The sequence below is a fragment of the Leucoraja erinacea genome, chromosome 15, assembly GCF_028641065.1.
Source record: "Leucoraja erinacea ecotype New England chromosome 15, Leri_hhj_1, whole genome shotgun sequence".
Classification (NCBI taxonomy): domain Eukaryota; kingdom Metazoa; phylum Chordata; class Chondrichthyes; order Rajiformes; family Rajidae; genus Leucoraja; species Leucoraja erinaceus.
This window is the reverse complement of record NC_073391.1, coordinates 7570060-7593987: the sequence shown is the minus strand read 5'-3', so window position 1 is coordinate 7593987 and position 23928 is coordinate 7570060. Positions and strand designations below refer to the sequence as shown.

The following is a 23928-nucleotide window of genomic DNA, read 5'->3' as shown; positions in this document are numbered from 1 at the left end:
CAACAAATGATGCAGTCCATGACTACATGCAGCAATAAGAAAGAATCAAACAAACAAACTCTTGATATTCAGTGACCTTACCATCACCAAGACCACTAGCATTAATATCCTGGCTTTACCATTGATTAGACACCCAAGGGGCTGTCCCATTTAGGCGATTTTTTCAGTGACTGCTGGCGACTATCAGAGTCAAAGCAGGTCGCCGAAAAACCAGCGACTGAACCCACCTACGACAATGTCTATGACAACCTACCACCTAGTCGACATCAAGCTACGGCAAGCTACCTATGACCCATTAGGTCGTCCACCTACGACCACACCTACGACAACCTATGACCACACAGGCGACAATCTACAACAACCAAAGACAACCAACGTCCACCCGTGACAAGCTATGACCCTGTCGGCGACAACTGAAGACAACTAAAGACAATTCAGTCACCGGTACCTGTCGCCAGTTGAGGTAGGTTGACGTAGGTAGTCACCAATGTAATTTCAGCAAAATCAGCACTGGCAACAACCTACGTCACCTGGCGACAACCTGCCACATCCCGGCGACATCTTATGAGAGCATCTACGGCAGGAAAGGAAATCTACGCCAAGTCCACAGTCGCCGAAGGGTTTTGAACATTTCAAAATCCTGCGGCTACAAGAAAAAAGTTACAACTCTTTAGGGACTTTCGGAGACAACTCACGATCGTACAGGCGTCACCCCGTGACCATGTGGCAACAGCCTGTAGTCGCCGAAAAAAATCGCCTAAGTGGGACAGGGGTTTAACTGGACTAGCCACACGAGCAGCTTGACTACAAGGGCAGGTCAGTAGTGAAAGACTCACCTTCTTTCAACCATCTACAAAGCAGAAGGCCCCGTAATGTTCTTTACTTGACTGGATCAGTATAGTGCCAATCACCTCAATAGTCCAAAACATCCAGGTAAAGCAAGTCATACTAAACCTATCCTATCCATTTAAACATTGTGACAATAACTGCCTCAATCACCCCTCTGGCAGCTCATTCCATATATCTACTACCCTTTGAGTAAAAAAGTTGCTCTCTCACTACCCCCCCCCTCACATTAAACCTACAGTATGACCTCCGGTTCTTGATTTCCCTACTCTTGGTAAAAGACTGTGCATTTACCCTATCTATTCCTCTCATGATCATATACACCTATGACTCTATGACGCTATATACACCTCTATAAGATCACCCCTCATCGTACAGTGTTCCAAGGAATAAAGTCCTAGCCTGCTCAACGTCTCTCTATAGTTGAGGACCTCCAGTCTTGGCTAGATGCTCGTAAATCTTCTCTGCATCCTTTCCAGCTTAACAACATCTTTCCTATAATAGTATCCAAAACTGAACAAAGTACTCCAAATATGGCCGCACTAATTTCTTGTACATCTGAAACATAACCTCCCAACTTCTATACTCAATATTCTGACCGAAGAAGGCTGATGTGACAAAAGTTTTCTTGATCACCCTATCAACCCGTGATGCCACTTTCAAGGATCAATGTACCTGCATTCCTAGATTCCTTTGCCCTACAAAATTCTCCAGTGCCCTGCCCCCAATGTGCCACCAATGGAATTTTTCATCTGCTTTTGAGTGAATATTGTTTAGATGGACCACTGAGTAGCAAAATATTGAGTTGTTTTCAACTCAACATTTTAACCTACTAGGCATCATTATCTGCTTGCCTTGCATGCTCTGGAAAACATTTGTTGTGTGCATTTTATAATATGGCATCTCTCATCACGACACCTATGATCTGGGTGCCTTTGTGCACAAATGTCTGTAAATTAATGTGCAAGTAGAAAGACAAACTGCATGCTGGCCTTTATTGCAAAAGGATTTGTGTATATTATAAAAGTAAGAACAGCATAAGAATAAAAATACCTTGCAGAAATTATAAAGGAACCTGGTGAGACTGCAACTAAAATATTGTGAACTAGTTTGGTCGATAGCTAAGGGTAAAAGTAAGGTGAAGAATGGAGCTTCACCAGACTGATTCCTGGGGTGGAAGAATTGGTCAATTACAGTCCTCTTTGTATAAGAAGGAAAAGCAAGAGAATACAGCGAATTAGAGGCTGGTAAGTCACACATCAGTGGTACAGAAGCAATTGGAGAGTATGTTTAGGAATTACTACCATTTGAAAGAGAATGGGTTAATTAGGGACAGTCAGCATGTATTTGTACACATCCTATCTAACTTGAATGAGTCTTTTTAGGAGGTGACCAAGGTGATTGGAATGCGTTACCAGAACTGGTGTTGAATACAGATACAATACTAGCATTTAAGAAACATTTGGACAGGCATATGGTTATGCAGAGAATGGAGTGGTCTGGGTTATGTGCAGGCAGATCCCATTTGATCGTAGCATCATGTTCGGCACAGATATTATGGGCCAAAGGGTCTAAGCCATTTCTGTACTGTTCTATTTCTTGTGTTTTCAAGATGCACATTCAGGACTGAGCTTAAGAAGAAATGTATTTACAATCTATACATAACTAAAACTCTGATCTTGTGCTCTTCTGGTTTGCATAGTTTTTCTATTTGTGCAAAAATGGTACATGATAACGCTATGATTTTTTGCCACCTTACTCACCATTCTCCTGTGCTCAAGTGCAATAAGTTTTGTTCCAATCGATGGTATATTGTAAAAGTTATTATGGTTAGAAAATAGTTAAAACCGAGCTTGCCCAGATTGGTGTCAGTCTCCAACACGCAGATTGGTCTCCTCTCCTGTCAGTCAGGAAGGGGCGTCATCGGGATGGCGATGCTCCTTCCTGGCACCATCGCCGCACTGATTGTCCGCATCCTCTGTCAGTCGGCTGGAGGTCACCAACTCGCCACTGGCGACACAGTGAAGGAGTGCAGCCGCAGGTCCGGTGGACGGGACATCGGGAGCTCGCGGGTATGGGAGGAGAGAGAGAGAGACCGCTTCCCGGAGCTCCCGCAACGCGACTTCTCCAGCCGGTGTCACGGGGTTGGAACGACCCGGACCGGGACAGTACATCACCCGGCACGGCTTCATGGCCGTGGGACTCACCATCGCCCGTGGGGGTTCCAACCTTGGACTTTCAGACCGGGAGCGGGGCCGTAAATCGCCCCGCGCGGCCTAAAATGGCCTTGGGACTCATCATCGCCCGCCTGGGGCTTGGACATCGGGAGAGACACGGAGAACAGGGGAGAGAAAAGACTTGCCTTCCATCACAGTGGCTTCACTGTGATGGATGTTTGTGTGAATTTAATTATGTGTATGTCTGTAAGACAGTGTCTTTGTTTGTATGGCTGTGGAAACAACATTTCGTTTGAGTCTCACTGGGGCTCAAATGATAATAAATTTGTATTGTATTGTGGTGGCAGAGGCGACGCCCAACGAGCTGCGGCCACCCGGTACCTGGTGGGGAGGATGGTGCCGCGGGCTGAGCCCGAGGAGTGGGCCTGGGTTGGAGCCGAGCCTGTTGCTGGAGTGAGGGCCAAGCCCTTGGCTTGGGATGGGGCCATGACCGGGGCTGAGAACCAAGGGCTGGAACCCTGGGCTGGAACCAAGGACAAGCCTGGGTCTGGGGTCAGGGACGAGCCCGGAGATGAAGTCGGGGCCTGGACTGGAGCCGAGCTGAGGGCTGGAGTCTACAGCCAGAGCCGGGCCGAGTACAAGAACCAGGCCGAGTTCCAGGCCTGGCGCTGCTCTACAACCTGAGTACCTGCTAGGGCAGGGAATGGGAGTGAGGGGAGAAGGATGAGGGAAATGAGGAATAGGGAGATGGGGTGGGGAGCGGGGTGGTAGAGGGAGATGGGGTGGGGGGGCGGGGTGTGGAGGAGGGAGAGGAGGTGGAGGAGGAAGATGGGGATGGACAAGGTAGATAGGGAATATAGGAATATTGCATTGGGGAACGGGTTGCATTGGGGAACCAGGACTCCCATGTGGCAGGGATCCAATGGGTCCCACTTAGTCTAGTATCATAATGAACCTTCAGAATTAAAGATCGCCTTAGGTCAAGCTTTCTATAATGAATATCCAACCCGATGAGTAAAAATGTAAAGGTAACAGGTAAAATAGTAATCAAATTTAAAAAAAATCAAATGTGGATCTCAGAACCAATTAAGTAAAAAAGTCTGAGGATGTGTTAAAATATAGGGATTATATCCACCAGAATTAAAATATACTTTTTCTAATGGGAGGTGCAGGGCACGACCTCACTAAAACTGAAATATGTTCAAGGAGTTCATGAAGATTGAATCCTAAACCATTCCTTCCAGCCAATTGAAAGTGGCATTGGAAGAAGTCTGGCCATTTGCTTTCTGCCATTCCATTTCAACAATCAAAAAGGTCAGGAATGGTGCAGTAAACAGAGGATATAAATTAGTTGTTGATAGAAAAGAAAGAACAAAACATAATACTGGGAAGTGAAATAATAAAAGATAACATCTTCAAATGGAGTAAAAGAAAAATGATTTGGGAAATACAGAAAAATCTAATAAACCATTCAAACTTGCAGGATAAAAAAAAGGAACATTGGGAATATGCTTGTATGGATCGAGAACTTACAATCTTTAAGCTGCTTCAATTCCATATTAAATTTTTCAACACCAAATAGTAAAATATTCCATTACCACAAAAACAGTCAAAATTCAGAAAAATAGTAAAACTTTTCTTACTTTGATTTCCTTTTCCTTTTCTTTCAACATTGGCTTTTTGTTTCGGTTTCTCAAGAAGTGCTGCATATAGCATAGATCTACAAAAAAATTAAAACATTTGCCAAATTTCATGTCCATGGGAAGTAAACTGTGAAAAGCATAATTGGGCATCCCACTCTTGACATTTTCTGTACGAATTTGACCAATCCTAAGTGCTGGATGCTCCAGAACGAGTCGAATAACACTGTAAAACAGGTGTTAGGATCAGAATATATAAATAACTTGCACCCTTATGGCCAGATTCAGGTCACATTCACAATTTGTATTGTGAGCTTACTAGCGTGATTTTAGCACTGGTCAGCATTCATTTTAGCACTGGCCAGCACTTAGCATTCATAGCAAAAGGATTTGAGTATAGGGGCAGGGAGGTTCTACTGCAGTTGTACAGGGTATTGGTGAGACCACACCTGGAGTATTGTGTACAGTTTTGGTCTCCAAATCTGAGGAAAGACATTCTTGCCATAGAGGGAGTACAGAGAAGATTCACCAGACTGATTCCCGGGATGTCAGGACTTTCATATGAAGAAAGACTGGATAGACTCGGCTTGTACTCGCTAGAATTTAGAAGATTGAGGGGGGATCTTATAGAAACGTACAAAATTCTTAAGGGGTTGGACAGGCTAGATGCAGGAAGATTGTTCCCGAAGTTGGGGGAAGTCCAGGACAAGGGGTCACAGTTTAAGGATAAAGTGGAAATCTTTTAGGACCGAGATGAGAAAAACATTTTTCACACAGAGAGTAGTAAATCTCTGGAACTCTCTGCCACAGAAGGTAGTTGAGGCCAGTTCATTGGCTATATTTAAGAGGGAGTTAGATGAGGCCCTTGTGGCTAAAGAGATCAGGGGGTATGGAGAGAAGGTAGGTACAGGATACTGAGTTGGATGATCAGCCATGATCATATTGAATGGCGGTGCAGGCTCGAAGGGCCGAATGGCCTACTCCTGCACCTATTTTCTATGTTTCTATATTGCAATCATTGGAAGACCCATCTGTGCACAAGATAAGCCTACTTCTTTCCACCTCATCCAGAGATTCACCTGAAAATCATTGTCTGCTCGTTTTTATCTCTCTGATATGTCTCCCACAGAGTTGAAAACCTTCGGAATGACTAAGAAAAACTATCTCCCATATTAAAAGTGTAGTTAGGATTTCAATGAGTACCAGCTACCTTGAACTGGTACTTGCCACTCACAATTCTAGGTCTTGAAGAAGCTTAAACACTGTGTATACGTGCAGTCCAGGCACTGAAATTATGTTAATGTCAGGATCTGCATTTTGAGTGCATCCTTAAAGAACACAGATTAATTCACATCACAGTCCTAACACATTTTTTGATTAAATATTCATAAAGAAAGCATTTGAAACACAATATAAAGGTGCACTATACCCGTCTTCATAATGTTGAAGAACAATTATGTTAAAGTTAGAAGGAAATTCACTCAGAAAACTGAGATGTTGTGGTTGAATGATAATATTTTTCCATGCCTGCAAAGAATTGAGAAATAGAATCATAGAATGATACAGTGTGGAAACAGGCTCTTCGGCTCAACTTACCCACCGGCAAACATGTCCCACCTGCCCGCGTTTGATCCATAACCCTCCAAACCTGTCCCATCCATGTACCTATCTAACTGTTTCTTAAACGTCGGACAGTCACAGCCTCAACTACCTCCTCTGGCAGCTTGTTCCATACACCCACCACCCTTTGTATGAAAACGTTACCCCTCAGATTCCTATTAAATCTTTACCTCTTCACCTTAAACCTATGTCATCTGGCCCTTGATTCACCTATTCTGGGCAAGAGACTCAGTGCATCTACTCGATCTATTCCTCTCATGATTTTATACACCTCTATAAGATCACCCCTCATCCTCCTGTGCTCCAATGAATAGAGTCCCAGCCTAGTCAACGTCTCCCTATAGCTCACACCCTCTAATCCTGGCAACATCCCCCTAAATCTCTGTACCCTTCCCTGCTTGACAACATCTTTCCTATAACATGGTGACCAGAACTGACCACAATACTCTAAATGTGGTCTTAGTAATGTCTAAAACAACTGCAACATGACCTCCCAACTTCTATATTCAGCTAATAGATACTCAACTCAACTATACTCACTATACTCAAATAATAAATATATTTAAATTTTTCATGTAGGAATGTAAAAAATATAAAATATTATCTGTGTACATGTAAATGAAACCCTCTAAGTATATAGTATTCCTTGTTTTCTTTGACCAACGAGGTAATTATTATTGACCTTTCAGTAATTGTGCTACACTATCACTATAAAATACATATAATGATTTCACTATGTAATATATACAAAATCACATGTTAAATTGTCAGTAGATCATTAGAATATTACGCCATTCAGTATTGATATCAATTATAATAACTACTAGGAAAGAAACAGCAAAATATATTTATCATATAACTTATAAAAGTCTGATCTTGGATGTTTGCTTGCTTGTTTGCTTGCCTGAATTTCTTTGATTCACATCTCCTCGAAAACCCGGCATGGTAACGGTGAATTTTTTACATATTCTGGTAGAGATTTACATATTCTGGAGCGGCCACTAGGGGAATGAAGGCTGCCTCTGCCTACAGTCTGTGTGTTTTTCCCATCTTTTTTTAATTTTTAATTTTGTTTAAAAGTATGTTGAGGAGGTTTCTTTAGTTTTTCTATGTGGGGGAGGGGGATAGGGTAAGGGGGAAACCGTCTCCCAGTCGCCTTCTGGCGAGGATGCGACTATTCTCTGAATCGCGTCCTCGCCCCCCTCCTCGCGGCCTACCAACTGGATTGGCATGGCCTTTCCTGCCGGGGACCGGACCAGAGCTCCACTGGCGGCGGCGCAGTGCTGGATACATCGCGGAGCGGGCGATGCCTCATCTGGGATCGCCGTTTGAAGCTCTGGAGTGTTGGGCCTGCTGGAACAACATCGCGGGGCAGTGGTTTGAAGAGCGTTCAGCATGGGTGGCGCTGGCATCAACATCACGGTGCCCTGGGGCCCTTTGCTGTGGGCCGCCAGCGTGGGTCTCCACTCGGACTTCAGGAGCCGTGGACTTCGGTAGGAAGTGGCCGATTTGGAGGTCCGAGCCACTGAGGTTGTTCTCCTGTTCTGACGTCGGAGTTCTATCATCCCGGCGAGAAGGCCTCAGCATCGGGCCACCCGTAGCGGTGACTGTGGAAGGCTCGGGAGGCCCCGACCATGGGTGTACAGCAAAGAACATCAAAGAGGGGGATGGCTGAACTTTGGGCCTTCCCTCACAGGAGGAAACTTTGATTCCACTGGGCAGGGGATGTTTATGTTAAAATACTATCGTGCTTTGTTCTTTTTTGATTCGTGTGGCAGTATGGCGACCCCAAATTTCACTGTACCAGTTGGTGCATGTGACAATATATGTCTCTTGAATCTTGAGATTTACCTCATGATTTCAAAAATATCCTCACCTGAACATATGATTCATTATTTCCAGTTTTTACTAAAATTGTTCACCTATCTGACATTTTAAAATAATCTAACATGCTGAAGCGAGCTGGATGACGTCGCAATGCCTTTGCTCCTCGCATCAAGCTGCGCAGAATTTTCAATACGCAGGGGCACTGTTTCCACGAGCTGCGAGTTACATGGCTCAACCGCCCTTCCTCCCCCCCTCCTCCCCTGGGCTCTAGATTTAAGCCATTGAACACATGATCAAGTCATGCTGCGCTCTCCGCTGGGCACCTTCAAGTTCTACAACATGGCGGCAGCAGTCGTTATCGCAGCACAGGCGTGGACAAGCACAATGGAAAAGTGGCTGTGGCAGCTGTCACATGGGACGACCTCCTCTCCGTCTCCCCCACCCGATCGTCTGTCATGCTGGAGAGTGGGCTTACCCTCACGGAAGCCATGATCAGCCGGCCCTCCGCTGCTTTTCACTGTCCTCAGATAGCTCTGGGCCTCGCTCTGGTCCACGCCGGCCGCAGCCTAGCTTGGGCCCGGCGCCTGGTGTGGAGGCCTGCTCTACGACCTGGGTAGGTGCTGCCTCTACCTCCTCCCCCTCCCTCTCTACCCTCCCCGGGGCAGTGAAAGAGAGAGAGAGGGTGGGGGGAAGAGGGGGATCGAGAGACGGGGGATGGAGGGAGGTGTGAGAGGAGGGGGGGGGGGTGGAGGGGGGGATGGAGAGGGGGAAGGAGGTGGGAGAGGAGGTTGGAGAGGAAAGGGGGGAGAGGGAGGAGGAGGAGGAGGGGGAGGAGATGGTGGGAGGAGAGGAGAGGGGGGGGGGGAGGGGGGCCCTCCCTCTCTTCCTCCCCTCTCTGCCCCCTTCCCTCTCTGCCCCCCCCCCCCCCTCCCCCTCCCTCCCCCCCCCTCTCCCCCCCTTCTTCTCTGCCCCCCCTCTATGTCTAGGGAGTGGTGAATATTGGGACCTATGGGTGAGTGGTGCGGTATTGCGTTCGGGAACCAGCCCTCCCCTGTGACACTGTGCCTCCCCACCCCTCAAACTCTACCTCCCTCCCTCTCCCTCTCTACCCCACCCCCCCCTACCCCCACCTGTGCAGTTGGGGGCTATGCGTGAGTGGATAGAGTGGGGGATGGGGTAAAAGGAGCAAATTAATAATATTAATATAATATCAAGGGGGGATTAGTGCGTGGGGGAGGGGGGTGGTTAGTGTGTGTGATGTCGAATGATACCCCCCCTCAATCGCGCGCTAAGGGGACGGGACCCAATGGGTCCCCCTTGGTCTAGTTACTGATAAAAGTAATGTAATTGTATATATTCCAGTTGATTCAGAAGTTTAAATTTACATTTCTCAACACATCTTACCCACCCTCAGCCAACAGTCTGCGGGATCTGCTCAGCTCCACTTATGAGATATTACAAATATGAAATATGAAAATTTTAACAACACTGAATGTCAAACAACACTCTGCCCAAAGCTAGCATAATGCTTATATTGAAAGCAATGGTTAATCACATACTCAAAATTCTGCATCCACCTTTGTTGATGATAAAATTTAATCTTCTTCCATTCATAAAGATAATCCAGCCAAACTGAGGGAAATGACCTTGCCATCCATTTCATATTCAGTGGAAACAAAGCATACTAAAAATAATATTGGATCTTTAGATCTAGTAAACAATTATTTTGAGACACCATACCTTAAAATGTGTGCTAAGTCTTGTATTAACTGTCCTGAGCATATTTTTCATGGTTCCATCCTTCTCCAGTTTTTGTTGAAGATGCAGTAATGCTATAAGCTGGGAACTGCTGGTATCATATCCAGTCTTTATCAATGCACCTTTTAGCATAATTGATGTTCTGCAACTCTGGAACAATTTCAATTCAATTTAAAAAAAATGTTGACCTAATTTTCAAAAATTCCATTCAAGCTATTTTACAGTAGCACTGAAAATTGTTTGCAAATGTATCTGTTATGCACTTCATTCTGGTTTCCTGTGTTAATATTACACAATTATGAAAGTATCAGCATTTTTGCTTTTAACTGGAAGAGGGAAGCACTGAGAAGTTGAAAAATTGTGACAAAAAGTCAAAAAATGTTTTTACGCTAGATCAGCAGTACTCATCTAAATAAATACGTGACTTTCCAGCAATTTTCTCAGTTAAAAAATATCTTTGGTACCCTCATGGACTAAAATTAAGGTGTGTTGAAAATATAAATTAGCATCTGATAAGAAATCAAACGAGTTCTCTGATACTTCTAATTTGTTAATCATGAGGAATGGTGATAGAGTCATAGAGTGATACAGCGTGGAAGCAGGCCCTTCGGCCCAACCTGCTCACACCGGCCAATATGTCCCAACTACATGAGTCCCATCTGCTGGCGTGTGGCCCATATCTCTCTAAACCTGTCCTATCCATGTAGCTGTGAAATTGTTTCTTAAATGTTGCGATGGTTCCTGCCTCAACCATCTCCACTGGCAGCTTTTTCCATACACACACCACCCTTTGTGTGAAAACGATACCCCTCAGATTCCTGTTAAATCTTTTCCCCTTCACAGTAAATCTATGTCCTCTGATCCTCAATTCCCCTATTCTGGGCAAGAGAATCTGTGCGTCTGCCCGATCTATTCCTCTCATCTTAGATGGTTTATTGATTTAGGAGCCTGGTAGCATGGAAGGACAATGGGAATTTTATGGATGACGTTTTGGGTCGAGACCCTTCTTCAGACTGAAACGTCACCCATTCCTTCTCTCCAGAGATGCTGCCTATCCCGCTGTGTTCCTCCAGCATTTTGTATCTACCTTCGATTAAAAGCAGCATCTGGAGTTTTTTCCTACACATGGGAATTTTATCATGGGTCTGAAAGAGCTGAGAGAAGTGGAGGTAATGTAATGAACACAATCGAAGAATCGCCTAAAAAATGTGGATTTGAACCCTCAGCTGAGCAAAGTCATTCCTCCCACTGCAAATATTGTTCAGAATGTGACTCTCAGCCTCTAGTCATTTTTTACTTTCCTTCTCCATCCCACAAAAATCCATTTGTTGATTGATGAAGTATAGCTTTTATCTACCTTATTATTTAATTATGGTGCTGTTCCATTTGGCTTTTTCAAGACCAAAAGTGGATGAAACACAGTTAGGAATATTACGACAAATATATTGTCAGTTAGGTTCATGAATTTACTCTCAAGATTAATTTTCCCTGTAAACCTACTAACTCACACCTGACCATTAATTCCTTTAGCTTCACCAATTATCCACTAAACTAGGGATAATTTAAAATAGCCTATTATTCAACCAACTCGCATTTGCAGGATATGAATATGCAAACTCCAAAAAAACAAGCACCTGAGCTCATAAATTGAACTTGGGTCACAGGAATTGTTAAACAGCTATGCTGCAGTCCGACATTCGACATCGGGAATTTGGTGCGGAGTCACAAAGGATGTCACGTGCATTTATTTTCAAAGGTTTGGTGAGAATTGTCACAGATTGTCAAAGGCCCACATTCAATTTTGAACCCTGGTGCTATTTGTATGAAGTTTGCACATTCTCTGTTGTGCGGGTAACGTCCAGGGGATCTAGTAATCTCTCACATCCGAATGATCAGCTGGTTGGTAGATTGATTGGCTATGGAACGTCAATTGGCTAATATGAAAGCTGCGACTAGGCTTTCATCTCACCAAGAAATGTCCAATCCAATTTTCTGATTAGCATGATTACACCGGGAAATGATCACAAACACAATCTACCCCCTCAAAATTCAATATTGGGTTACCCAGTGCTTAAAGAAACAGTGCTGCATGACTTAACGCTTATGTTTTTATTTTTACCTCAGCTATTGGTTAAATGATTGACAGTTAAGCAATTAAAATGACCACATTCTGAAATAATTCTGGGCATATTAGCCAATTAAACTTATTTTGCAACTAAAATATTACATCCATTCAATCGATGGTTAGAGAAGGTTTGAAACATCTAAAGAATTAAAACAAAGAATCATACCTGGTGTAATGCTAAATATTGACCTGCTGAAACTGGGTCAAATTGTCCAAAACATTGAACCATGTTAAAGCTAGCTTCTGCAAGGATGTCTTTAAGATTGCTGTGTAATGCCTGGTTCATTGACTGCAACAAAACCTCACTGGCATGAGCAAGATACACCTGTGCTGAGGTTCGTTCTTTCTGTAAGAAATAGACAATAAATTCCAATGTCGTTCTGTTGAGGAGAATAAATTGAAACAATACAAAACTTCAAAATGAGGCAAAATAATTAGAATATAAAAGTTTAAAGATGAGATGTAGCAGGAGGCTTGTGTGGGCAATAACACCAGCATGGGGCAGATGGAACACACCCTGTCTTACAAAACATTATAAATAATCAGAATAATAACATTCATGCCCACATAATATATTACTGCGCTTTCAAATACGCAAATGTATCACAGACTAAATAAATGGCTGGACCACAAGATGTCAAGTATCCCATGAGGCTGTGGGTAGACATTTTGACTAGAAAGGACTGCGGAACAAATCTGCATTGCGAAAGAAAGCCATGGAGTCAGTAGCTGACCAGAAAATGTGGGAAAATAGAGTTGTGCTGACACAGAGTTGGTCCTGGACACAAGACGAGTAAAGAAGAATGTTTTGAGAACTGATATTTTGTGAAGGAAATAGCTTTTTGATGAATCGTGACACTGATGATTAAAACAATCAAATGATAGAGGCCACTGTGTAATAAGCGAGTTTGGTATTCCGACTGCTCATGCCCGGGTCAAAGGCCACTATGCATAATCATTGCTGAAAACAGTGAAGCTTTGTACAAAGAGACCTTTTGTTTTTTCCAGCTTCAATTCTTCTAGGTAAGAAAATACTGCTTTCAAACTATGAATTACTTGTATTTATTGTTCCTTTGTTAAAAGCTTAAGATTATTTTGTCGTTTTTATTGCTTTATGCTTGGGTGAGTGAGCGAGTTTGTGCTCGACCGTGGTCGGGGTAGGGCCCGGGTCTCCGGTGCTGCAGGCGCTGTTGTGTTGCTGCTGGTCCGCCACCGTCCCCTCCCGGGTGGCCCGTCCAACAGGGATGGCCGGAGATGTCGGGCAGGGCTTGTAGCTGTTGAGGGGAGGAGGCGCTGGCTCCGGCTCCCGTGGGGGCCTTTTTCAAGGTCTGTAGGCTGTGCCTCTCTCCTTGTCCAGTGGCTGTTGGTTGGCCCCCTTGGTCCTGGTGGGGGCTGAGAGCCGATCAACAGCAGAGGTGCATACGGGGTGCTGGGGTAGCTCAGCAGGTCAGGCTGCGTAGAGCTGTGGTCGGCGCTTCTTTTCCGCTCTGGCTGTGGGCCTGGGGCCACTGATGTTTTCTGTCCGGGATCGCTCCAGACGTCTCTGGCTGTCCCCTGGGCGGGGATGGTACACTCGGAGGAGGGGGAGGTGTGGACAGCGATGCAGTGGCGGTTCGGCAGCTCTTGCGGCGCCGGGGACCCGGGTTCAATCCTGGCTGCAGAAGTGGTGCGGGTGTGTGTGCGTGCTGTCCCGTCTCCCATTCGCATCTGCCCCCTCTCTCTCGCTGTTACTCCCCGCTCTCCCGCTACCTGTTCCTTTGGGGGGGGGGGGGGGGGGGGGGGGGGGGGGGGGGATGAGAGGAGTTGGCCATCTATGGGAAGCTCTCTGGAATAGAGAATTTCATTGCTCATTCGTATTCATTGATGAGGTTGAAGAATTCCACTTCCTTGAAATGAGCAGAATAGTGAAATTCGACTCAAAAACTATCATCGTTGTGTTCCAGTCTGGAATACATTAATTTTCCTATAATGTAATCACACGGCACCCCTGTTCCTCAGATTAAGTATATATTTAGACATAAAATATGATTAAAGATAAGAATTTATACACGGTGTCTTCAGCCAGCGCTTCGTTCGCTTTTTCTTTATGACCTTTGACAAATCCCAAGATTCCTTGCGTTTTTCGGAATATCGAACTCACTTATTGAGCCAGCAAGAATAGGAAGGGTTGTATAAACACACAATTATATGGATAAGGGTGGATGTGTGATGAAGAACCTTTCAGGATTCTATGGGAGAATGAGCAATTCGATGCATTCAGAAGAGAAACAGATGTGTTTTGTTTGTCCAGTCCTTGAATGAATGGTAACTTAAAATGATTAACTCCGAGTCACAACAAGCTTGGGATGGAGTAAGGAACAGAGTAAACGTGAGTAAATTGTGAGAAAAATCATATTAAATTAGGGTTATTAAAGACATTGGTCGTGATAATGCTGGGAACGACCATCGTAAGAAGTAGAAGAGGAGCATGAATTTGAGAAAACTGTAGCCCCGAGTGAAATCAGTCAATTTATTTCACACGGGTAGTATCGAAGTCTAAGCCATGAGTCTTGTGATCTAGTAAAGTGATAACTTGAGTAAACCAAATGTAAAGTTATTAGAAGTTAATGTACACATGCATATTTAAGTAACGTGAGTGCTAAAAGTGAGTGCTCGTAGTTCAGAGTCTCTTTGTACAATACATCAGTTGATACTTTCAGAGATTATACGGCCAACAAAATTATTTGGATCACTATAGCAGAGAAAGGACAGTGATGTAAAATTCGTAAAATAGTCTCATTGCTTCTTTAAAGGATGAGCAAAAGCAAGGATTAGAGAAGCTTGTTGTAGAAAGATGATTACTAAAGGGATTATTGTGGTCAAATACCAAGTATTAAAGAATAAAGATAAAATTAATTCAAATAATTATTTAAAAGGAAAAAATACATAATCAGAAAAATATTAATTTACATTCAGAAAAAAATAGATTACAAACTAATATCAATAAGTATATTATTAAATAAAGTGTGATAAATGTCCAGGTGGCACAGTACAGACAAAATTACTGGTTTTATTCAAAATATTACTGACACCGCTGAGATAAGTGTTATATCATATCGGAATGATATAACACTTTTAATTAAGTAGTATATTATGATAATTATTACCTTAATTTGTGTAGCAATTGCAACACATTTAGCTAGCTGCTGGGCTGAAAGCTGCGCACCCACATGCTCATTTTCTGATTCGATGTGTTCATTCTCACCCCGAGTTGTGAGTTGCAAATCTGTCTGGTCATAGTTTGATACAGCTTTTTCATTTCCTTCTCTGGATTTTACTTCCTTTGACTGCCCATTTTTATTGCCCTATTTAAGATATAAACATTAACAAAAACAATATCTGCAAAGCCATGCAATCAGTGATATTAACTAATAGTTCTACAACAGATCCATTCTCATTGAAGACTGGTGTCATGAAGGAAACCCTATTGCCCCAACACTTTCTTGGCACAATTTCTCCAACAAGCATCCCTGAGGAGTGGAGCTAATAATCATAACTAATAGGAAGCTGCTCAATCTACGCAACTACATTCTAGAACCAAAGCTGAGTGGTTGAGTTGCTGATGTTCATGAGGATTCCAACAGTGCATGGTTAGAATATGAGCTCCAAGTAATTCATTCAGTAAAGCATCAAAGAGGACCATCGTGTCTGAAGAAGGGTCTCATCCTGAAGAGTCACCTATCAACTTTCTACAGAGATACTGGCTGACCTGCTGAGTTCGTCCAGAACTTTGTGTCTATTTGTGGAAGCCGTTACCTGCAGCTCCTTGTTTCTGCATCCAAGAGGATGGGCCTTTCACTCAACATTTGCAAATCAAAGGTCCTCTACCAATCTGCCCCCTCTGCACCACTCTGGGAATGATGGTTCATGAGACTCTAGACTCTTGATCACTTCCTCTATAATGGAAGTCACTGGTGGTGAAGGTTGACATCAAAGATAAAATGCAGCACCATCCTCAAAGCATTAGCACGCTCTTTGATCAAAATGTCAGACATAGCACAATATACATTGCGTTCCAGGTAGCAAAGACATGCTTCTGAGAATTGGACAATCAACTACTAGCATTTCTAGGCACAGGAAACGTATCACAAATACTGTCTCTGTAATTCCTTCAAATTTATTGGCAAGACAAACTAGCAATGTTACAAAATGTTGAGATTTAAAAGATCAAGTCTGTAATTTATCCCATCAGATAAAGCATAAAAATAAGTTTAATTTGGCACCTAATTCACTTTCATATCTCAAGTATTTAAAAAGTTATGGCCATTTTCATAGCCATGCCATAGCCATTAGCATCTTGTTCCCTATTGATTTTCTATGGACATAACAAAAAAGCTGTGATCGTGAACAGTCAAAAGCACATAACCTTCTTAAAAATTAAGAGAACTGAATGAAATTTTCAGTTATCATAGATTGAACCATTCTGAAACAAATATAAAATAATCTTATTCGGATGACCTGAAATTAAAACATATAATTAGTTAGTTACCCACGTAGCTAATTTCAAACTTCAATTACTAGATCTAAACATCTATCCATTTCTTAATAAATGATTAACATTTTTAAATAGCCTAAGTGTTCAAATAATATTCACAAATAATTCACAATAAAACATGATTTTTAAATCTCATTTACATTAATTTATAGGCCAAATGGAAGGAATTTAGTGTTCAATTGCTGTGAATTAAAGTCCATTTTAAATCAGCTTTCTAGTGGGATCCTGTGAATGCGCTGGTTTAGAACGTTCACATTGCGGTAGATTTGTGCCCTCAAATGCCCAGAAAAATACTGCGGGATACAATGGGCCCAAAATTAGTTACTCGCAATATTAAACTTTGTATAAAGTGATCTTAAGAAGCCCTTTTTAATGTAAAAATATACTGCTACCCTTCAGATTTCTGCTCTATAGACCCAGCTGGTTGCGAGCCGTCGGGGGTTTAGAGGTTAATTTTTAAACTACTATAGCACTTAGGAAAAACTCGTAAAACTAATAATAGCTCATGTGAGGGAACCTACCAGCGAATTTTCGTTAATAATTAACTAGGCTGAACAAACTCGATTTGAACAGCCTAGAGAAAATCGCGTTTTAAACCCGCCCCCCTCTAAACGGCGCCAAAATCGAGCACACAGGCTGGGGCAGATTTTCAGCGACACTTCAGGTATGCTTTGCAACATACCTAGACAAACAAACCAATGTCAGTATTATCTCCCAGGATATTACCCTAATTATGTTCAGCTGGGGGCATCAGGTACATGCTTGATATCAGATTTCCAAAACAATTTTCCTGACCATTGTCATAGCAGGTGTTCTTTAGGTGTACAGAGAAAAAGATCCAGAGACATGCTCAAAATCTCCTTGAAGAAATGCGATGTCCCACAACGTCATAGAAATCTGTGGCCAATGATTGCTCAAAGTGCAGATAAAACATATAGGATAGGTCTGAGACTATGCATCAGCATGCACACACATCCTCTGCATGGCAAATGAGCACACTACATCATAAACCACCAATATCAATGATTTGGATGTAAATGTAGACGGATTGGTTAGTAAGTTTGTAAAGGAAACCAAGATTGCTGGTGTCACTATGAAGGTAGGCGTTATTTTGGATCGAGACCCGAAACGTCGCCTATTTCCTTCGCCACATAGATGCTGCCTCACTCGCTGAGGTTCTCCAGCATTTTTGTCTACCATGTGTTGTAAGAATAGCTGTCTTCAGAACCAAATAGAGCAACTAGTCCTTCAGCCATTTCTTGGGGAATATCTTTACTGCTGCATAATTGAATCCAGAACATTCTCGGCACCACACCGTACACATCTGTCTGGTGGCTATAATTATTGTGATAATGATAAAATGATTTCCTCTCTAAGTGGGAGCCAAAGTTCTCATAATAAGTACGACCAAACATGTTCCCAAAGGCAGACACAAAAACCAGAGTAACTCAGCGGGACAAGCACCATCTCTGGAGGGAAGGAATAGGTAGCGTTTCGGGTTGAGACCCTTCATCAGACTGAAGAAGGGTCTTGACCTGAAACACCACCCATTCCTTCCCTCTAGAGATGCCGCCTGTCCTGCTGAGTTACTCCAGCTTTTTGTGTCTAACTTTGGTTTAAACCAGCAACTGCAGTTCCTTCGTACACATGTTACCACAGGCATTTTTAACCCAGTTAAAAGAGACTGAGATGTGTTTTAATCTCGGTGTTTAAAAATATGAGGACTATACTGGGTGAACATGGAAGTCATTTTTTGTTAGAGGAGACGCTGATAACTAGCATTGTTTCATGGTAACTGGTACATTGGTTAGCATGAGCAGAGAGGAAAAATAATATTCATCTAAGAGATAATGGTCTCAAAATTGTTGCCATTGAAGGCAGAAACGCACATAATATTTAAAAAATACATGTGCGGATATCTAGAAATCGGTAACTGCAAGGGCAATGGATGGAACTGGTAAATGCCTCTCTTCTGCCTACTACAATCAATCTGATGAAGGATCCCATCCCAAAATGTCACCTATCCATTCCTTCCACTGATGCCGGCTAACCCACTGAGGTACTCCAGCATAGTGTGTTTTACTTCCCTTCACAGAGATGGATATGATAGGCCGAATGGCATTCTTTAGTGCTGTAAACTTAACAGAATCTACTTGAAATGAATGTAACATTAGGCCATGCTAAAATGTCCGCCGCACTTTCCATTCCTAACCCATTTGTGAAGATATCCTGCAATAAATGATCTCTGCAAATTATTCTCTGAAATGTACTAGTTGAACAAATAGATATAACAGCCACATCTTTCTTGTCATATTATAATGAGAGGAAAATGCACAATATTATGAAACAGAAATCTTACCAGCGTTTCTTGAACCCAGACAAAGCCTGGATTAATAGGATCTTTTTGAACAGCCAACAAACGGAGACATTTTCCAGTCAAATACAGACATTTGGCTCTAAGTTCTTCAGAGCCACTGCAAAGGCTATGTGCACTGTGTAGCTGAGAAAAAGCTTTTTGTCCTAATGACCTAGCAATGGTCACCCATTCCTGCACAAAAAAAAAAGTTGGGGAAAGATTTTAATTTACAAAAAGCTAACATTAGTGTTTGAGATTTTTAGCTTTCATAATTAATACGTGGGATTTGACGTAAATATGAAATAAAACCAATATTTCTTTGGCCTTATCATCAATGACATTTTTATACATAGGTATGTATCAATATAACATTTAATTACTAATTTGGGTAAAAGTCAGATATGAGTACGATTTCTATTAATGTAAGGGAAACAAACCCATCTATGTCCATCAAAAAGTTGGAATTTACATTATGGGTACCAAACAGATGCTAGACAGAAAAGCAGGGAGAATAGGATAGAAAAGGCACGTTGCATTTTGGCAAGTATGAGTTGAATATGAAGAACCATGTTCAGGTGTCAGATGTTATGTGGAGCAGGATAATGGGGCTAGGAGGGGGAGATAGATCAGCCATGATGGAATGATGGAGTAGACTTGATAAGCCGAATAGCCTAATTCTACTCCTATTCCTTATGACCTTATGAACCATTAAGAAGTAGATGGGGAAATATGTCTAAAATCTCAATTACCTGGTATGCAAATGTTATGCACTATTTGTTTGTCAGGCATTCAGAGATATTCAAATGTATTGACAGCTTTGATAGCCAGCTAAGCTAGGAAGCGTGCTTAAGCCAGCTAGCTGTTGGTTCTTCCAGCAGTTTCATGGTTGGCTGGCCTTACGAAATGATAGACTTAATGCAAGTGTGACCTGGCCAAGGTACAGGGCCTATCCACTAAGGTCAGGATCAGCTTGAGAGTGCAAGCTGATGCTGGAAGAAGCTCCAAAACGTAGGTGTAACTTTAACACACGAGTTGAAGGCAAGTGTGAATGGCTCACTGTTGGCATGTTATTTGGGACCATTATATCTTGCTTGATGTTTCAGGTAAGAAGAACCAGATTATTTAGAAATGCTTGTAGAAAACAAAGTGCTCAGGGTATCAGACAGCATCTCTGGAGGACATGGATGTGGGTAGGACAGATATAGTAGAGGGGAGAGGGCTGGAAAAGAGGTGTGGAGGTGAGGCTGCTCCCACCTATTTTCCGGCTTTCTCCCCCCTATTACAATTGAAGAAGGGTCCTGACCCAAAACATTGGCATTCATGTCCTCCAAAAATGCTGCCTGACCCGCTGAGTTACTCCATCATTTTGTGCTTCCCACCAGGTTCCAGCATCTGCAGATCCTTGTGTTTGAATTGAGAATTGCATTGCTTTTTCAAAGATGATAATAAACAAAGGATCAAAAACAGTAAGCGCAAGTGCTTTGCTACTAAATAATTGGAATTTAAGTGGTTTGCTGTGCTTTACTCATAACAGAATTTTTTTTTTAAATACTCATATTATATCCTTCCTAATAAATGTTACGCTAAACTAGATGTATTTAGATGAATCAAAGTAACAAAGTCAATGGTCTGTCCTGAATCTACCAGATTCAGAATATCAATAACTATAACTCTGTTCAAGTTTATAGTATAAGAGACAAGAGACAAGAGACATTTATTGTCACATGTACCAATTGATGCAGTGAAATTTGTGGTCACCATACGAGTAAAAAAGAACACAGATCACGATAGTCTTTAACATAGATATCCCCACACAGTGGAATCAAAGTTTCCCACTATAAGGGAAGGCACCAAAGTTCAGTCATCCTCCTTGTTGTCCTCTGTGTTCACCCCTGGTCGGGGGGCTCCCGAACCCCTCGCTGTTGCAGCTATGGGCGGCCCCATGTTCAGGCCCGCTCACCAGGTGATGGAACTCCGACGTGGGAACGGGAGAACATTCTCAGCGGCTTGGATTTCCTAATCGGCCATTTGCTACCGAAGTTCGCGGCTCCCGGAGTCCACAGACCGAGTTGGGCGGAGATTCACGCTGGTGGCCCTCGGCAAAGGGATCCCAGGACTCCGTGATGTTGAAGTCAGCGCCATCCGCAATGCAAATTACAGCTCCCAGTCTGAAGGGTTTCGGCCCGAAACGTTGCCTTTTTCCTTCACTCCATAGATGCTGCTGTACCCGCTGAGTTTCTCCAGCGCTTTTGTCTACCTTCAATTTTCCAACATCTGCAGTTTCTTCTCAAACACAGCTCCGTGATGTTGAAGCAGCAGGCCCAACATTCAAACGGCGATCCAGGTAGGCATTGCCCACTCCGCGGTGAATCCAGTACTGCACCGCTGCTGAAGCTTTGGTTTGGTTCCCGGCAGGAAAGGCAGTGCCAATCCAGATGGTAGGTCGCGAGGGGGTGGGGAGGGGGCGAAGATGCGACTCGGAGAAAAGTCACATCTTTGCCAGGGAGTGACTGAGAAATTGTTTCCCCCTTACCCACACATAGAAATAATACAAAAATCCTCCAAAACGTACTTTTAAACAAAGTAAAAATAAAAAAAAAAGATAGAAAAACAGAAAGACTGTAGGCAGAGGCTGCCACCATGTGGCATGAATTAGCATGCATTATTCTCATTTATTTCATAGTGACACAGTTTCTCACTCCAGTTATCCTTAAAAGCATCATGTTCTTTTTGGTCTCTTCATTCCAGTGTAAGCCAATCATTATTTAAACGTCAGAAAGCTAAATGAACATATTGTCTATGGATTTAATTTTAAATTAAGACTGTTTATTTGCTTAAAAGCTTATTTGCTCACATTAGATAATCAAAATATTGATGACAACAATTCTAGAAACCAACTCATTCATTTCAAATGAATACTGATGTACCTTTGAGTGTCATTAAGAGCATATAACGCATTCAAATTTCAAAAATTATTGCTCTTTTTCAGAGTATTCAAATTATTGTGTTGTTATAGATGAATATGCTGATTTAAAAAGTACATGTTTTTTTACAAGCAGAAACAAATTGCTGAGGTATCTAAGGTCTGAGTTATCATTTGATTTGAATGCATGTCAAAAGTCTCATCAAAATTCTTATAAAACTGATCGTCATTATATTTGCTTCTGTGTGATTCACATCTTCTCGAAAACCCGACGCGCTAATGGTGAAATTTTCACATATTCTGTTAGAGATTTACCTCATGTCGAAAATCGCTTCATCTGAAAAATTGGTTCATTATTTCTTCAGTTATTTCTTCAAATTCTTCACCCATCTGAATCTAAAGCTAACTGAAGCTAACTGAAGCTGAAGGTAACGGGCTGATGACGTCACAATGCCTCTGCTCCTTGCGGCGAGGTGCGTAGATTTTTCAAGGCGCAGCCTGTTGGCCACTGTTTTCCACGAGCTTCGAATTACGTGCCCCCCCCTGCATAATTCGATGGACAACCCGAGAAATGCACCGCCCAAAGCCCAGCCGCTCACTTCCCCCCCCTTCCCCCCTTCCTCTCTACCCCCCCTCCTCTTTCCCCCCCTCTCCCCTCCCCTCACCTTCTACCCCCTACTCTATCCCCACTCTCTCCCCGTCTACTTTCTCTCCCCGCCCCCCTCCCTCCCCTCCTCTCCCCCCCCCCCCTCCCTCCCTCTCTCTCCCTCCCATCCATCCTTTGCCCCCCCTCCCCACTATGCCCCTCCAACCCACTTCCTCCAGCCCCCTCTCTCCCCACCAACCTCCCTCTCCCCCCCCCCCTCTCTATTCTCCCCTCCCCTCCCCATCTACCCCCCTCTCTCCCCCCCCTCCTATCTCCCCCCTTCCCCCCTCTTCCCCACTTCCCCCCTCCTCTCTCCCCCTCCACCCCCCTTCCTCCTCTCCCCTCCCCCTCTCCCCTCCCCCCCCCCGCCCCCTCTCTCCCCCCCCCCACCCCTGTGTGTGGGGAAGTTAGTGTGTGTGTGATGCCGCAGGACCCCCCCCCCCCGCAACGGGGGGACGGGTCCCAACAGGTCCCCCTTGGTCTAGTATATTAATAAAATCAATCATAGAGCATTGTTTAAGTTTTAATCACAGACGATTACATGCGGAATCAATTAAAGCAAATGAAACGTTGGACATTATGGCAAGCATGAAGTACAAAAGTTAGAAAATATTGCTACAACTGTACAGAGTCTTGGTGAGCCCACACCTGGAGTAATGCCTGTAGTTTCAGTCTCCTTTTTTAAGGAATGATATACAGTACTTAACCTCAAAATGGTGTAATGAAGGCTCCGTGGACAGATTCATACAATGAGGGAGCTGTCTAATAAAGAATGATTGAGCAGCATGGACCGATATTCACTGGATTTTAGAAGGAAGGGAACGGAGTTTATTGAAAGTACACAAAAAAGCTGGATAAACTCAGCGGGTGCAGCAGCATCTATGGAGTGAAGGAAATAGGCAACGTTTCGGCCCGAAACGTTGCCTATTTCCTTCGCTCCATAGATGCTGCTGCACCCGCTGAGTTTCTCCAGCTTTTTTGTGTACCTTCGATTCTCCAGCATCTGCAGTTCCTTCTTAAACACGGAGTTTATTGAAAGTTGTAACAAGAGTAAATTTTGTAACAATATAACCCCCGGTCGGAAAATTTTACACCAGTGGATATGAATAATGAGCTAGCCATTTAGATTGATTAGTAGGACTGGATGTTACAATCCCTACTATTTCACTACAATTGACATTCTTGGGTATGACCACTAGGTGAATTTGCTAACAATCAGACGCATCTTCAGTTGTGTACCTCAACGTCACTGGGTGTTTCGGCCTGTTATCACAAGACACCCTCAGTCGAGGCAGGACCACCACAGATTGATCAGACCTGGGTGTGTGTCTTATTGTTAGCCTCTAGATGGTCACGTGGCAGCCCAGACAGCATCTTTCCTCTTCAGCCACAGCCAGTGACTGCTCCATTCGGCAGCATTGACTAGTTCTTTTATTGCCCTCCTTTGTGCCTGCCATTTGACTCCTACTTCTCTCA

The 23928-nt window shown here is 43.2% G+C and overlaps 1 protein-coding gene across 3 annotated transcripts in view; it reads right to left on the bottom strand.

The window, feature by feature from the left end:
* Window positions 1-23928, bottom strand: part of LOC129703923 (cilia- and flagella-associated protein 46) — a 219745-nt gene that overhangs the window by 44584 nt on the left and 151233 nt on the right. For all 3 annotated transcript variants that reach the window (XM_055646637.1, XM_055646638.1, XM_055646639.1), the window contains 6 exons: window positions 18887-19075; window positions 15140-15337; window positions 12160-12339; window positions 9851-10018; window positions 6093-6190; window positions 4667-4743 (listed from right to left, as the gene is read on the bottom strand). In XM_055646637.1, coding sequence (XP_055502612.1) covers window positions 4667-4743; window positions 6093-6190; window positions 9851-10018; window positions 12160-12339; window positions 15140-15337; window positions 18887-19075 — 910 coding nt within the window. The remainder of the gene's footprint in view (window positions 1-4666; window positions 4744-6092; window positions 6191-9850; window positions 10019-12159; window positions 12340-15139; window positions 15338-18886; window positions 19076-23928) is intronic.